This window comes from Orycteropus afer, unplaced genomic scaffold, assembly GCF_000298275.1.
Source record: "Orycteropus afer afer isolate SDZICR_OR568_19922 unplaced genomic scaffold, OryAfe1.0 scaffold00827, whole genome shotgun sequence".
NCBI classification, from domain to species: domain Eukaryota; kingdom Metazoa; phylum Chordata; class Mammalia; order Tubulidentata; family Orycteropodidae; genus Orycteropus; species Orycteropus afer.
The window spans coordinates 771,790-789,580 of NW_006922414.1; the positions used below are offsets into that span (position 1 = coordinate 771,790).

Below are 17,791 nucleotides of genomic sequence, written 5' to 3' on the forward strand. Positions count from 1 at the left end.
GGGGGAAAGAAGAAACTTGTTTGTGGGACATTGAGTTTATGCTAATGGTGGTGGAATATTTTGGAAAAGGATAACAGTGATGGTGGCACAACATGAAAAATGTCATCAGTGTCCATGAGCTGTAAATTTGGAAGTTACTATGTTGGTGAATGTCTTGGTGTGTATGTTTTCACCACAATTGAAAAAAAAAAAAAGAGCCTTGGAAACCCTATGGGGGTTACTGTGAGTTGGAATCAACTCAATGGCAGTAGGTTTGGTTTTGGTCTCATATAATATTTGTCCTTTCATGATTGACTATAAATGAGTGACCAGTTTCACTCAGCATAATATCCTCTAAGTGCCTCCATGTTATGAAGTGTTTCACAGATTAGTCGTTATTCTTTAATGTTGTGTAGTATTCCATTATGTACATGTACCATAGTTTTTTTATCCATTCATTCCTTGTCCACCTTTAAGTCATGAAGATTGTGTTCTATGTTTTTTCTAGAAGCATTAGATTTGTAACTTCTGTGTTTATGTTTCATGTTTACAACCATTTCATATTAATTTTTGTGTATGGTATGAAGTTGGGGGTTGAGTGTCATTTTTGTTTCCCTATGGATATTCGGTTGTGGAAAAGACTTTGCTTTCCTTTTGGACTCTATTTTGTCCTGCTGATCATCTTGTGTACTGGCTTGATTATTGTAAAATAATAAAATATATTAAAATAGGTAGCACAAGTCTTTGAGTTTTGTTAATCTCTTTCAAGATTATTTTGGCTATTCTGGGTCCTTTGCATTTTTTAAAAGAAATTTTATAATCAGCATGTCTACAAAAACAGTGTACTGGGATATTGATTTGGGTAGGATTGGATGTATAGATTAATTTGGGGAGAATTAATGTTCACAGCCATGTGTGTGGTCATCAGGAATTGTGCAGGGTCTGAGATTTTACCATACTTGCAAGCTAACAAGTTAACTTGCCACATTTTCTTGGATACTAACTGAAGACATGAGACTCCTAGGTTAGAGATTTGCAACATCTTGAGTGTCATGTTCACTTCAGTTTCACTTGTTCCCCAGGGGCAATGTGGATGTTGCCTATGCAGTAGGTGCATGTCACCTACTGAGGAATCCTGTTATTAGGAAACCTTAGTCTTTCATATGGGCTGCCAGCAAACCTTCCTGACCCTTGTCCTAGAGGGAGGCATTATATTAGCAAACAAACCTGCTCCAGAGGAAGACATTATTTCTGTCTTCCAAGGCATTTTGCTTTACAACCATCCTTGAAAAGATAGACTGAAATGAAAGCTATCAGTCCTTTCCTTAGAAGAGGTGCAGAAATGTGAGAAACTCCATGGAGCCTCCAACAATAGTTTATCTATTTAGTAGTCATCTTAATTTTTTTTAACATTTCCTTGTGTTTTAGGTGAAAGTTTACAGAGCAAGTTTTCCATTCAACAATTTATACACATTTTGTTTTGTGACATTAGTTGTAATGACCTCAATATAACAGTACCCTTCCCACTTCTACCCTGGGTTCCTTGTTTCCATTCATCCTTCTTTCCTACCCCTTCTTGCCTCCTGAAGTTTATTTTTGGGCATATACTGCCCTGTTGATTTTTCTGAGGAGTGTGTCTCTCACAGGTGTTATGATTTACTTTATAGGCCTGGAGGCGGGTTCAGTTCCAGGTTTGAACAATGTCTAATAGTTTCAGGGGTAGCGCCAGTCTCTGTCAGACCAATAAGTCTGTTTCTCTTTTTTTATGATTTTGAACTTTGGTCTACATTTTTCTCGCAGTCCATTCAGGACCTTCTATTCTGATCTTGATCAGAGCAGTTGGTAGCCAGGCACTGTCTGTATGTAGGTCATAAATTTCTCTCAGCAGTGTCGTAATTTTCAGGGTAAGGCTTTCACATCTTTCACTAAATTTATCTCCAAATAATCATATTTTTTATGCTATTATAAATGCAGTTATAATAATTGTAAGTTCATTTTCTAATTTCTATGCCTTTTTCTTTTTGTCTTATTGCACAGTATAGGAACTCTAGTGTAATGTTGAATCTTTTTTTTTAAATGTGATTTGGGTGAAAATTTACAGAGCAAATTCATTCTCCATACAGCAATTCATAGACATTTTGAATCGTGACATCGACTGCAATTTCCCATAGTGTAACAGCTCTCTTCCCACTTCCTCCCCATAGTTACCTCTTTCTGTGTTCTTCCCTCCCATGCACTTCTGCCACTTGAGCAGTCTCCCAGTGCATACACGGCCCTTCTGTTCTCCCATGATTGATCTCTCCAAGGAGTATATCGATCTGATATAAATGTTTAGCCCATATGCCAGTCTTTTATTTGGCTAGAAGCCACAGTAGTGAGTTCAATTTCAGACCTGAAGGGAAACCAGGGGCCATAGGTGTTTCAGCAGGCTCTATCAGACCAGCATACCTAGTCTTTTTTTGTAATATTGAATCTTTTTATTTATTTTTTATTGTGATTTGGGTGAAGATTTACAGAGCAAATTCACTTTCCATACAGCAGTTCACGTACACTTTGTCTCATGACATTGACCACAGTTTACTACAATGCAACAGCTCCCTTCCCACCTCCTCCCCACAATTACCTCTTCCCAGTGTCCATCCCTCCATGGGCTCCTGCCCCCTGAGCTCCATGGGCTCCTGTCTCCCTGTGCATAAGAAGCCCTTCTTTCTCCCATGATTGTTCTCTCCAAAGAGTGTATCTACTTGAGGTAAATGTTCAACTCATATGCCTGTCTTTTGTTTGGCTGGAAACCACAGGTGTGGGTTCAATTCCAGACCCGAAGGGCAGCTAGGGGCCATAGTCTCAGTGGTTCCACCAGGCTCTATCGGACCAGCAAACCTGGTTCCCCCCTTTTTTTTGCCTCCAAATGATTTTGAGTTTTGTTCCACATTGTTCTCCCTCTCTATCAAGGATCTCTTACATAGATCCCCTTCCAAGTGGATGACAGTGGTAGCCAGGCACCATCTAGTTCTGGTCTCATAGTCATATAGGCTGCAGATCAGATGGTGTACCAGTTGCTAGGACTAATTGTTTCCATGAATTTTGGTTTTCTTCATTCTTCTTTGCTCTGGATGAGGAGAGACCCATCGTTGCATCTAGATGGCAGCTTGCTAGCTTTTAAGATCCCAGTTGCTACTCACTAAGGTAGGAGGTGGAACAATATTTTGTATAGTATGTTATGCCAATTGAGCTTGATGTTCCCTGTGACTATGGTCCCAAGCCTGCAGGTTCAACTACTTGGTCTCTCTGGGTAACTGGCTGTGACCAAGCAGTGACCACAACCTTGCCCCTTGTCAGCTCCACTATACACCTGGGAATTCTGATCATTCACATAAACTTATAGGACCATTGTCTGCCAAGTAATGTTGAATCTGAAGGAGTAAAAACATTTAATATTTCACCACTAAGTGTGATGTTAGCTGTAGAGTTTGCATAGATGCCAATTATTAGGTTAATTTCCTCTTAACCTAATTTAACATTGTCTTTCTTTTGACTCTAATGAGAATGTTCCTAACAGCTTGCTACTAGGGCTGTCAGGGATGCCTCTTTAATATTGTTATAGCTGCCAGTTGAGTCAGCCCTTGACTCACGGCAACTCCATGCACAGTGGTATGAAGTGCTGTCCAATCCTGTGCCATCCCTGTGAGAGGTTGCAGATTGGACTGTTGTGATCCATAGAGAGTTTTCATTGTCTGATTTTCAGAAGTAGATTGCAAATCTTTCTTCCTAGTCTGTATTAGTCTGGAAGCTCTGCTGAGACCTGTTCAGCATTAAAACAACATGCAAGCCTTCCCTGACAGATGAGTGATAGCTGTGCATGAGAGTTATTGGGTAGGAATAAAACCTGGGTCTCTTACGTGGAAAATGAGACCACCACTGCCTCATTTTTTAATATTAAGTTCCTTCATATGATAAAACTTGTGCTGATGACTGTTCATCAGCACATGAATGTTCATGAATTAGGAAAATTCATTCTGAAAAATCTACTGTAAACTAAACTGAACTTGAAGTGAATGTATTTTTTATTAATCAAAATAATTTTCATTTGCAAAATAATTCTCATAAATATCCTTTGACAACTTCTTACAGTAGTTCTGTTGACAACAGGACCTGTTTAAATTTTTCTGATTCATTAGTATAGCAACAATAATAAAACCTTAAAAGGAAATTTAAAAATTCACCTGTAATCCCATTACTCATCTGCTGGGTTGAGCAGGATGCTGAGAGATGGAAGTAGGGAACTCCATCCCTGGTCTCTAGCAACCCAGTGACCCTCATCTTGATCACCATCTTTCAGGGAGACGACTTCGAGGGAAGGCATTCTACAATGTGGGTGAGAAAGTGTACTGCCAGGAAGACTTCCTGGTGAGTCAAAGCTGTGCCCCTGGCTTGTGCCATGAAGGGGGACAGAGGTGGGGATTGGGGTGGGGGACCTCCTTATTCACGTGGACATCTGAGGCCAGGAGGTAGGTGCAGGCTGGGAAATTGGTGGCCCATTGTCACCTGACATTCTGAATCTTCTCTTCTCTTCCAGTACTCTGGGTTCCAGCAAACAGCTGACAAGTGTAGTGTGTGTGGACACCTCATCATGGAGATGGTGAGAACCGCCCTGCCAGCCTCCTGAAACCCCTACCCCTCTGACCTGGGTGGAGTCTGAGGCTCCCATCCTTTTACCTGTTCCAGAATTGCCAGGGCCTTATACCAGAGCCTCTTCTGGGGGCTGTGCTGTGCCTTCCACCTGTATTGACCATTCAGTGCCTCCCACCCTCAGATCCTCCAGGCCCTGGGGAAGTCCTATCACCCAGGCTGCTTCCGGTGTTCTGTGTGTAATGAATGCCTGGATGGAGTACCCTTCACTGTGGACATGGAGAACAACATCTACTGTGTCAGAGACTATCACACGTGAGTAGTCTGCACTGTGGAGCAGGTGGGACTCTCACTGGCTCCTGTGCCTCCCCTTGAAGCATTTTTCTGGCCAGTCTGCCTGTCTGTGCTCTTCTTTTCTTGGTGTTTTCATGGACAGTAGAAATGGATGCACTTCTGGCCTCTCCTTTTGATACCTCTGTGGTTGGTGCAGGGCACATATCTTTGCCTTTTGCTTTCTCTGAGATTCAGCTACCAGCCACCTTTTTTTCTCTCCTGCCTGTTCCTGCATGCTGTCTTTTTCATAGTGGTGGGGACTCTACTAGCTGCCCTGCTAGCGTCCATCCCTCTGCTCCCGGGGCCAGGCAAGACTTCTTCTACCTGGGATAAGGGCTTGGGGTCTCTGTAGAGCGTTTCTCCTCCCTAGTACTCGTGTGGGCAGCTGAGCCATTCCTCTTGTGGCTTCAGGCTCATCCCTCAGAACACTTGTCCTGTGCTTAACATAGGTCTCTGCTACGCAAGGTAAAGCCAAGATTTGCAAGGATTTCATTAGGGGGTGGAAAAGTCATGAAGCATGAGGGAGAAAGGACAGGACAGAACCTATAGCCATCCTGGTAAAGGTGATGGGGTAGAGGTGAACTGGGAAGCCAGATAAAAAGCCATTGCTAAGAAGGCATGGAAGAAGCTGCTCTGACCCCAAAGGAAGAGGGCTTGATGCCGGGCCATTTTGTGGGGCTTCTATGGGTGGGCATGTCCTTGTGCCCCTTGTCCTCTGGTCACTCCTCTGGTGACTTCTGGTTTCCTTTATTCCTCCAGGGTTTTTGCACCAAAATGTGCCTCCTGTGCCCGTCCTATCCTCCCTGCACAGGTAGGAACCACTCACCTGGAGATGTTCAGGTGCCTGGTCCAGCCTGGAATCTGCCCAGTCCTGCCCAGGTCTGCCCCAGGTCTGGAGCCACAGTGGGAGGGATGAGTATGTGCTCCTGCCCCATATCCCTCAGGGTTGAGGGATATGTGTTATGCCCTTCACTTGGGTGTGGGTGTCCCCTGGTAGGAGTTAGAGGGAAATGGTGGCCCTTGCTGCTTGGCTGCCCCACTGCTGCTGTCAGTTCCATTCTCCATTGACGTAAGGGCTGGGTCTGGTCTTCTCTGCAGGCTGAGGTTTGTTGGGGAGCAGAAGAGAGAAAGATGTGGATTATGTAGGAGAGAGAACCCTGGGCGGTACAGCTTGCTTAGGCACTGAATAATCCTATGTGTGTTAGTTTTATCGCAGACTGGTGTACCTGGGGAAGCAAAACTAGCAATGGTCTTTCATGACTCTAAACAAGAGAAAATGACATGCTCACACACATTCACCTACATTTACAACCACTGATGGCTCTCAGTGACACCATGCATGCTGTTTGCTGCAGCTGTGTGAGGATGCCTAAGGTACATGCACATCCATTCATGGGAACCTATTGATGCCTGTTCCAGCCCCCATGGACTCACTGTCATTACTTACACAGATGTGAATGTGCATCCAACAAGACACGAGCATGTTGTGTAGGTGTGGGAATGTAATGGGGAATAGGATAGTCACTGTTCTTATGGAAGAACTGTCCACTCACTGTGATCAGTCTGATTAAGGGAAGTTGTCAGTGCACATGGAGGCTTTAGAAAGTCAGAGAAAACTTTCTGGAGAGGTAATACCCACTGTTACGTAAAACTCACCTCAAGCCCTAGCTAACCCTGTCTCTTTCTCCAGGGCTGTGAGACAACCATCCGAGTGGTATCCATGGACAGAGACTACCATGTAGAATGTTATCACTGTGAGGTGAGCCTGGGCCTTCCTGAAAGACCAATGGCTGGTGAAACCCCCTCTCACACAGGTCTCCTTCTCCTTAGGAGTTTTGTGGGCCCATTTCCTTTTTATGATTTTAATCTCATTTTATTGGTCTTTCCCCAGTGAGTCCTCATCCTTCTCCCTATTTTTCACTCAATCAAATATTTGCTAAATGTTTACAGTGTGTGGAAGCTAGGAATGTAATGGGGAATATGATAGTCACTGTTCGTATGAAAGAACTATCCAGTCACTGTAATCAGTCTGATTAAGGGAAGTTATAAGTGCACATGAAGGCTTTGGAAAGTCAGAAAACTTTCTGGAAAGGCAACACCCACACTGAGATTTGAAGGATAAATAAGGGTTAGCTATTGAATTAGGGAGAAGAATATTTCCAGGTAGTGAAATCAGAATATGCTTTGGTACAAGGGTAAGTGTAAGGCAGACTGTCTCATATTTTTTCTGTGGAGAGGCCATGGATCTTTTGGTTAACAGCTGATGTTTTAACCACTGTGTTACCAGAGTTCCTTGGAATTGTTAGTAGCAGAGCTCAATCAGTGGTGTGTGGATTGACAAGAGTGATTTGGGATATGAGGCCATGATTCCACTGCAGCAGCCCAGCTCTAAGACCTGTGAAGAGTGGGGTGGGTGTTGGTCTCAGGGTCTTTGGGTAACAAGTGTTAAAGCTGTAAGACAGGATTCAAACATGGATGCAATGAATGTATATGATCAAAGAGCCACCTTGGGAGTGGGGTGTGAAGGAAGGAAAAAGTTGTCCAGCTGGTCTCGCCAGGTACCCAAAGACTCTGTTGGCATGTCCTTCATGGCTGCCCTTCACATTTTCTGTCAGTTATTTTCAAAGGTCAAATATTGATAAAAATAATTTGTTAATCAGAGAAACTTAATTAAAAATTACTGCAATGGGTATATAGAGCTGACAAGGGACAAGGTTGTAGTCACTTCTTGACCACAGCCAGCTACCCAGAGGGAGCAAGTAGTTGGATCTGTGGCTTCGGGACCATAGTCTCAGGGGACATCAAGCTCAATTGGCATAATATACTATACAAAAACATTGTTCCACATCCTACTTTGGTGAGTAATGACTGGGATCTTAAAAGCTTGCAAGCAGCCATCTAGATGCAGCGATGGGTTCAGAGCAAAGAAGAATGAAGAAAACCAAAGATTCATGGAAACAGTTGGTCCAAGGAACTGGTGGTACACCATGTAATCCTCAGCCTATATGACTATGAGACCAGAAGAACTAGATGGTGCCTGGCTATGACTGTCAACGACTTGGAGGGGGATCTGTGTAGGAGATGCTGGGTAGAGTGGGAGAACAATGTGGAACAAAACTCAAAAAAAAAAAAACTTCCGGTAAGATGGAGGAATTAGCAGACAAGTAACACAGACCCTCCTCAACAAAGAAAAGAGAAACCAATTGACAGATACAGAAGATAATCCTGGAGCCCTGAGCTTTGAAAGGAATTATACAGAAGTAGATTAGGCACCATCTAGTGGAAAAACATGAATGAAAACAGTGAGCATGAAGATGGTCGGAGCTGCGGACTGTCAGCTACTCTGACGGGACCAACAGCCTGATTATTTCCAAGTGGTGTTGGGACCTGAGAATTGACCTAAAGATCAGCCCTGGTCACCAAGGTCTGCAGGGATGACTGTGCTAGTGGCCTATGAGCCAAAACATCCCTGCGGAAGACGCAGCATTGGAACTCCCTGATAAGGAATTCAAAAGAATTATATTAGGTCTCTTCAATGAAACAGCAAGGAGGGAGACAACCTGAGCTGTGAACTTTCTGCCTCCCAGGGGGTGCAGCCATTTTGGATTTTTAAAGTGACCAAGGGTGCAGCCATTTTGAGTATTTATAAGCGGCAGCCATTTTGGATATTTAAAGTGACTGAGGGTGCAGCCAGTTTGAATCTTTACAAGTGGCACACATTTTGGATTTTAAAGTGACAGAATTCTCATTTGGATTCCAGGGACCTAAGAATAGACTCTGTTTGCCAAGGACGCCAGGGACATACGGGAGGCTGACAACAGGAAAGGAGACAGGTGGTAAGTGTATAAGTGCTGCCAACTAGTGAACACAGGAGCACAGCACAGTACTCTGCTTATGTAGATAACATACAAACAAACAAAACAAAATGAAAATCGTGGGCAGATCACTCCAGCATACAATCACCAATTAAATATAAACACAAAAATGTCACAATGCCTCAGAGACAACAGAGCATCACAGTCCACCCAAAAAAGCAAGGTAAAGCAGGAGAAACAAGGGACCAGGATACAGACCCAAAACATATCCCTGAGGAAGATGTAGCATTGGAACTCCCTGGTAAGGGATTCAAAAGAATTATATTTAGGTGTCTTCAGTGAATTGAGAGGCAGATCAAGGAAAACACTGATAAAATTTGAGAAAACCCTAGAACAATTTAGAAAGACAATACTGGAACAAAATGACAAAATAAATGAAGAATTAGAAATGATACAAAATCTACACACAGAAATCCAGAAGATTAATACTAAATTTTCAGAAGTAGATAAGACACTGAACGGGCAAAGGAGTAGAATTGAATCAATGGAAGACAGAGTTAGTGAGATTGAAGGCAAATGTCTGAACACTTCTTTGGAAAGGAATTAGTTGGAGAAAAGATCAGAACAGAATGAAGAAAGCCTAAGGTTCAAGTGGGATACGATCAAAAGGAATACTCTATGTGTAATTGGAATTCCAGAAAAGGAAGAGACAAAACCACAGAGAAAATTGTCAAATATTTGTTGGAAGAGAATTTTTCTGGTATGATGAAAGATGAGAAGATATCCATTCAGGAAGTCCAATGAACCCCAAACAGGATAAACCCCAAAAGAAAATCACCAGCACATACCATCATCAAACTCACCAAAACTAAAGACAGACAGAATCCTGAAAGCAGCACAGGAAAATGAAAAGTTACCTACAAAGGGTAACCAATAAGACTAAGTTCAGATTTCTCAGCAGAAACCATGCAGGCGAGAAGACTATGGGATGGTATATGTAAAACACTGAAAGAGAAAAATTTCCAACCAAGAATTATGTACCCAGCAAAATTGTCCCTCATATATGATGGTGAAATTGGGACATTTCAGAGAAGCAGAAATTAAGGGAATGTGTTAAAACCAGACCAACCTTAAGGAGAGATTAATGGGAGCCCTTGTTGGGCAGAGAAGCAACAACAGCCAAGAACAACTGACCCTTAACACACATGATGACATAACCCAGAAACCAACCCAGCTATGAAAGTATCCAAAATAAATAAGCCTATAAGATTGTAAACAGGAAACCAGAGACATAATTGACAAATGAGGACAACTACAAACCAAAAAGAGGGAAAAAACTGTGTAGTTACAGAACTTCTAGATGGTAGGGAAGTCAAGACAACTATAAGATGGAATGGACTGTTCTAAACTTGGGAAGAAAACTGTAAATCACAGGGTAACCTCAGAGAAAAATGATAAACCTTCACATCAAAATAAAAAAGAAGACCAGCACAAATATTTAGCAAATACTAAAACAATAGCAATGAAGGAAGTGATAACATGATTTGTAAACAAAATGAGCGCAGCATAGAAAATTATATGGAACAAATCGATGCCATGAAAAAGCACATAACAAAAATGACAGCAACAAATTCATATTTGCCGATAATTACATACTTGGCAAGGGACTTATCTCTAAGATTTGTAGAAACTCCAGTGCCTCAACAGCAAGGGAATTAACAGTCCAATTGAAAAATAGGCAGATGAATAGACACTTCACCAAGGAGGATATTCAGGTGGCCAGCTAATACATGAAGACATGCTCACAATCATTGGCCATCAGAGAGATGTAAATCAGAACAACAAGAGATACCACTTTACCCCAGCACTGATGGCAAGGTTCAACGAGACAGAAAATAACAAATGCTGGCAGGGATGTGGAGAGATTGGCACACTCATACAGTGCTGGTGGGACTGTGAAGGGATACAACCACTGTGGAAAGCAGTATGATGATTCCTTAGAAAGCTGGAATTGGAGATACCATTTGACCCAGTAATCCCATTACTAGGTATATATCCTAGAGAGGTGCGAGCCAGGACAGGAACGGATATATGCACATCCATGTTCATTACAGCACTATTTACAATAGCAAAAAGATGGAAACAACCTATGTGCCCATCACTGGAAGAGTGGATGACCAAACTATGGTACATACACATAATGGAATGCTCTGCAGCACTAAAGAGTAATGTAGAGTCTGCAAAACACCGCATAATATGGATGAACTTGGAGGACATTATGCTGAGTGAAATAAGGTAATCACAGAAGGACAAATATAGTATTGGTTCATTGTTATGGAGAGTCAAGAAAGGTTTATATATGGAGGGACACTTTCTTTGTTGGTTGCCAGGGGTGGGAGGGGAGGGGAGGGAACATTGCAAAAACAAAAAAATGCATTGACCCCATGTCACTTTAGTTTTGCGTATTTCACTGTACATAAATTATATTTCAATAAAATTGTGTTAGGCTGGGTTCTCTAGAGAAGCAAAACCAGTAAAACTTATATATAGAGAGAGAGAAAGAGAAATTTTTTAGGAAAATGGCTCACACACTTAAAGAAGCAGGCAGGTCCCAAGTTCTTGGATCAAACGTCAAGCTGGAGGCTTTTCCCGACTCATGCAGCTGCAGCTGCTAACGAGCTCAAGGTTGGCAGGCAGGATACTGGCTGTTGACTCCAAATGACGAATCCAAGATCTCCAGGCCGAATGGTGGATTGTTCACTTACAGACAGTTGTAGGCAGCACAACAGAATTCCGATCCACAGAAGAAGAAAGTCTCTTTTCCCAGGATGTCCACAAATGTACTGGAAGCAGGCCACACCCCTAGGGAAACTCTCTTTCAATGGATTGGCTGCTGAAAACATACGCATCTGATCCCATCATTGGAACAGCCCACATCACAATTGCACACACGTGGTCCAGCCAAGTTGACACACAGCTCCAGCCATCATAAAAGTGCATTTAAAAAAGAAAAAAAAAAAGGCACCAGTTTTGCTGGTCTGATACAGCCTGGTGGAACCCCGATGCTATGACCCCTAGCTGCCCTTCAGGTCTGGAATTGAACCCAGTCCTGTGGCTTCCAGACAAATAGAAGACAGGCATATGAGCTGAATATTTATATCAAGTAGATCCACTCCTTGGAGAAATCAATCATGGGAGAATAGAAGGGCTGTGTATGCACAGGGAGGCAGCTTAGGGCAGGAATGCACGGGAGGGAAGGACACAGGGAAGAGGTGGCTATGGGGGGGAGGAAGACGGAGGAGAACTGTTGCATTGTGGGATATTACAGTCAATGTCTTGAGACAGTGTATATGAACTACTGCATGGAAGATAAATTTACTGTGTAAACTTTCACCCAAATCACAATAAAATTAAAATAAATAAATAATACTGCAATGGTGAAATGGTAAGGGACATAAAGCAAAACTCCTGTACTTGATACCTCTAATGCTGCTCTTCCCATTATCTGTTAAGACCTCTCTGGTCAGGCATTTGCCCTAGTACTTGCCAAGTTCTTCACACCCCCTCTGGCAGAATCCTTTAGACAGTTCTTGGTTATTACCTTCTTGACTACACAGAGCTTTCCCACAAGCCAGCTTTTCCTCTGAGATACACTTCATTTTGCCTTTGGATGACCCATTTTAGTTTTCTTCACTTTTACTTTTTCCTCAAATCTCCTTTGCTCAGTTTGTTCCTCCTCTTTCCATCTCTTAATGTCTGATGAACTCTACAAGGCATCATCATCTTTTTTTTTTTTTCAGTTACCTTTACTCCCTGAGGAACTCTGGTGGTGTGGTGGTTAAAGCATTTGACTGCTAACCAAAAGGTTGGTGGTTCAAATCCCACAGCTACTCCGCAGCAGAAAGGTGAAGCTGTCTGCTTCTGTAAAGATTTATTGCCTTGGAAATCCTCTGGGCAGTTCTACTGTGTCTTACAGGGTCATTATAAGTCTGAATCAACTTGAGGGCAGTTTTTTTTTTTTTTTTTTCCCATTTGTTTGTTTTTTACTTCCTGGGAAATGTAGTAATCTGTTCTTTTGTCTTTAAAAGCTATCAGTGAGCTGACCTCCACATGTGCCTTCAGCCCTGTCCCGAGACTCCTGACTTTTATCCAGCTACCTCTGTCTTAGTTATCTTGTGCTGCTATAACAGAAATACCACAAGTGAATGGCTTTAATAAATAAATATTCTCTCACAGTTTGGAAGACTAGAAGTCCAAATGCAGGGAGCAAGTTCTAGCAGAAGTCTTTGTCTCTCTCTGTTGTCTCTGAGGGAAGGTACTTGTCTCCTTTCAACATCTGTGGGCCTGGCATCCCTTGGAGAGCTCCATGTGCTTTGGCATGAATCTTCCCCTGTCTCTAGGAGGTTCTCAGTCAGGGATCCTGAGTCTAAAGGATACAATCTGGTTCCAGCTCTTCTTTCTTGATGGTGCTGAGGTCCCTCTATCTATGATTGCTTGTTTAATCTCTTTTATCTTTCAAAAGAGATTGACTCATAATACAACCTAATCCTGTAGATTAATCCTGTAGTAACCTGCCTCATCAACATAACTGCCTCTAATCCTGCCTCATTAACATCCTAGAGATTAGGATTTACAACACTTGAGAATAATTACTTCAGATCACAAAATAGAGGATAATTACATAACATTGAGAATCATGGCCTAATTAAATTGTCAGATGTTTTTGGGGATACAGTTCAATCCATGACAACCTCTTTCCTCAGTGTCTCTTCTTGAATATCTAAGAGGCATCTTGAATCCCTTGTGTCCAACACTGGGCTCCTGATCCAACCCCTCAAAGAGTAAAACCCCAAGTCCTCTTGCCCATCACTTTGATGTGTCCTTCACCTTACTCTGTGTTCTGTGTTGTGTTTTTCCTTAGGACTGTGGGCTGCAGCTGAGTGGGGAGGATGGACACCGCTGCTACCCACTAGAGGGCCACCTGCTATGTCGCTCCTGCCATCTGCGGCGCCTCCAGCCTGGCCCAGTTCCGTCGCCTGCCATGCATGTCACGGAGCTCTGAGCGGGAGCCTGGAGCCCGACCCACAGCTCTGTGTGTGTGTGTGTGTGTGTGTGTATGCACGCGCACATGGGTGTGTCTGAGGGGTGCATGTTGGATAGCCCCAGGGTAGTGTTAGAGCATTGTGTTAGGGTGGGCTGGGCTGCCGTGTGTGCTTTCATCCCACTGCATCCCCTACTTCCCATTGATGACCCCTCCGCCGGGGGCTGGCCTCCGAAGCATCTTTTACTTGTATTTATTCACCGTCTGTGCCTCTTCAGGCTGCTTGCCTCTGGGATCTGCCTGCTTCCCAGTCCACTTCATCATTGAGTTTCCCTTCTGTGCCCCAAGGCCTCAGATACAGGTGCCTTCCAGAAGTATTGGGGTATGGTGGGCTGCCTCCAGTCCAGAGCCAATTTCCTTTGTTCAGAAGAGTCCAAGACCCCCTCCAAGAACGCTCCCTGGTGCAGGGTGTGGTCTGGAAGGCAGAAGTTGGTAGAAGGCACATGTGTTTGTATGTGTCATATGCCTTGCCTACTGGTGAATGGGAATGGTGCCTTGTTTGGATGGAGTCATAGGAGGTGGTGAGGAGCGGGGGTCTATAGAGACCATGCTTTGCCTGTGGCCATTTTGGTTACTGTGAGGTTCGGCCACAGGGACTCTAATGGTTATTTTCAGCTACAATTTCCACTCCATTCCTCCCCACCCTTGGTTTCTGGCTTGAAGACTGCTTGTTTCATTCCCCCTCTATCCTTCACCAGAAAATAACTTCTTCACTCAGAATTCTAGCCACAAGTCTTGGTCAAGAGAGGTCATGAGGGGGCACCCTTTCCAGATTTCAGGGAAAACGCCTGTATGTGCACACTGTATCTGACTCCACAAAAAAGGATGTGATTTGACTTAAGATTTGTCTTTGAGAATATTTTCATTTTCTTTAAAGAATATGGTTTTCATCTAGGAACCAAGACCAAGATTATTTCTTTAAAAAAAAAAATTACAGGAAACTCACAGATGTCCAATATGTATATCATGTAGCTAGTTTTCAGGTGGTGAAAACATTGTAGTTTAACTATTTTTTTTATAAATTCCTCTAAAATCTGAAAATGTGTGTTTGCCTTTCAGACTTTAGAGTAGTGTTGGGTTTTCTTTGTGTCAGTGTCTTAAGAATGCTGACCTGATGAAATGCTTTTTGGGAAAATGTAGATTAGTTTCTCTTTAAAGCACATCAACATTGGAAACTTGGGCTTTTCATTGGTGGGTAATTTTGAATCTGCATTTGTGGTTGGCTCCTGCAGCAAGAGGCCTGTGGTCATGATAAACCGTTAACAGTAGTGTTCACAAAATATTTTGACTTGAGTCCCTTTGTTCTGTGAGAACCTGAACTACTTTCTCTTGACAAATGCTTTTACCCTGCCTTCTTCCTTCTATTAGAACCAGTACCAGTTGCCATTGAGTTGACTTCTCCGCATGGAGACCCCAAGTGTGTCAGAGTAGAACTGTGCTCCACTGGGTTTTCAGTGGCTGATTTTTTGGAAATAGACCACCAGTTCGTTCTTCTGAGGCCCCTCAAATCTCAGCCTTTGAGTTAGCGGCTGAATGTGTTAACTATTTATACCACCCAATAACTACTACTTATTTTATTTTTAAAAAATTTTTATTTTAAGAGCTTGTTTTACATTCAACGTCATGTGTACATTTAGTTTCATTCCCCATTCGCCATGTCCAGCCCTAACTCAGTCTCCTCCCCATCCTACCCTGCAACCCTCCCCCTGTGCCTCTCATAATTGTGCACTCCTGTTTGTCCTGCATTTCCTCAGTTTGAATGTTGGTCCTCTGGTGTCACATGGTCTATTGCTTTAAGGGATGTACTACCATTGAGTGTGTGGGTGCAGCATCCTGGGTTGAGTGGTCTGCATGTACATCTTGTTAACTGTTGGGCTGAGAGATCCCCCCCGGGGGTGAGTTTTATTCCAGGTGCCGAATGTATTTCAGGGCCATAATGTTGGGAGTCTCACCAGATTTCATCTGACCAGTAATTCTGGTCATTTGTGTTAGACTGGGTTCTCTAGAGAAACAAAAACCAGCAAAGCTTATAGAGAGAGAGAGAGAGAGAGAGAGAAAAAAAAAAATTTATCTTAGGAAAATGGCTCACAAACGTAAAGAAGCCGGCAAGTCCAAAGTCCCTGGAGCAAATGTCAGGCTGGAGGCTTTTCCCTGCAGGGGCCGAGAAGCTCAAGGCTGGCAGGCAGTACACTGGCTGTTGACTCCAACGAGTGGCGAATCCAAGATCTCCAGGCCGAATGGTGGACTGCTCACTCACGGACAGTTGTAGGTAGCACAGCAGAATTCCGGTACACAGAAGAATGTCTCTCTTCCCAGGATGTCCCTGCCGCGGCTGGGCTGTGATGGCCCTTGCCGGCCGGCTGGCCTCTCCTCTCACTCCACTCCCTCTTGCTTCCTATCCCTCCCTCCTCCCCCCTCTTTACTGGGGTCTGGGTGGACCAGTGCACTGTGAGGCGGGACCACCACGGATCTGCAGGGAGGGGAGTGGAGTGAGAGGGAGGGAGAGAGGAAGTGAGGCGGCCTGCCCGCATGCAGCGATATCCTGTAAGCAGGCCACACCTCTAGGGAAACTCCGCCTGAACAGATGGCCACTCAGAACACAGTCATCCGATCCCGTCATGGGAACAACCACACAGAACTGGGGTCCAGCCAAGTTGACACACAGCTCCAACTATCACAGTCCACCCCTTGTCAACTTGGCAGTTGTACACACCTTCTTAACCATATATAATCTCTAAATAAGGACAATTATAGAGTCATATTTGTGCCTAACATGATATGCTAACACACATACAACCAAAATGCATTAACCTTATGTACATTTAACAGTTCATAACAGAAGGAAACAAAAATATTTGGTGCACATATACAGTGAAATACAACAATCACAGTCCTCGTTTCTGCAGCTGGTCACGTGGTCATAGCTGATATTCAGAACTACCTTCTTCCACCACCCATTCTGTATTTCCCTTGTCCTCAGCAAGCACCTCAGTTGGTCATGGTTCTTTGTTTGGTGGGGTGACCCAAACCTTCATTCCTGAAGGGTCTGGGCCGTTAGCAGTCATATCAGAATTGCATTGCTGTAATATTCTATTGACTTTAATCACAGGGCACGGTAGTACTAAGAGACGTCTTAAAGAATCTCCTGTATTCCAGATATACTCTTCTTTCCCTCCATTATGTAACGCCAACCTAATTTCCCCTTGGTAATCAGGATCTGTCACACTAGATAGTACAGTAATGCCCTTCTTTGTTGATCCAGAGGCATGAGGAAGCCAAAATGGCTGGATGGCATTCTTAATTTCCAGTTCAATGCCATCGGTATTGTGTTTCCAGGTGGGAATGTTCCTCCCTTTGGGCCTAAGATCTTCAGACCCGCAGAGCATAGGGGTAGCAGGGACAGGAAGCAAAAATATTTTGAGTGGGTCACTAGGGGTAATAGTGAGTAGTACCGCTCCTGTTTCCACTCCTTAGTTCCTGGACCCGTGAATCCTGGCTATTGGAGAAACAGAACCATATATTGGATGCTGGTTTAGAACCTATACAGCCTCCTGGAGAACATTGCCTCAGCCCTTCAAGATATTGCCACCTAGCTGGCACCGTATTTGTGTTTTTAAGAGGCCATTCCAACATTCTATCCTGAAGCCAGCTGCTTCAGGATGGTGGGGAACATGGTAAGACCAGTGAATTCCATGAGCATAAGCCCATTGCTGCACTTCGATTTGCTGTGAAATGAGTCCCTTGATCCAACGCAATGCTGTGTGGGATACCATGATGGTGGATCAGGCATTCTGTAAGTCCATTGATGGTAGTTTTAGCAGAAGTGTTGTGTGCAGGGAAGGTGAATCCATATCCAGAATAAGTATTCTAGTAAGAACAAAACACTGTCCTTTCCATGATGGAAGTGGTCCAATGTAATCAACCTGCCACCAGG

At 43.5% G+C, this 17,791-nt stretch overlaps 1 protein-coding gene across 1 annotated transcript in view; it reads left to right on the forward strand.

The window, feature by feature from the left end:
• Window positions 1–13,818, forward strand: part of LOC103211953 (WT1 interacting protein) — a 35,078-nt gene extending 21,260 nt beyond the window's left edge. The window contains exons 3-8 of the mRNA XM_007957951.1: window positions 4,319–4,386; window positions 4,556–4,618; window positions 4,793–4,923; window positions 5,701–5,752; window positions 6,632–6,700; window positions 13,678–13,818. Coding sequence (XP_007956142.1) covers window positions 4,319–4,386; window positions 4,556–4,618; window positions 4,793–4,923; window positions 5,701–5,752; window positions 6,632–6,700; window positions 13,678–13,818 — 524 coding nt within the window. The remainder of the gene's footprint in view (window positions 1–4,318; window positions 4,387–4,555; window positions 4,619–4,792; window positions 4,924–5,700; window positions 5,753–6,631; window positions 6,701–13,677) is intronic.
• The last annotated feature ends 3,973 nt before the right edge of the window (window positions 13,819–17,791 follow it).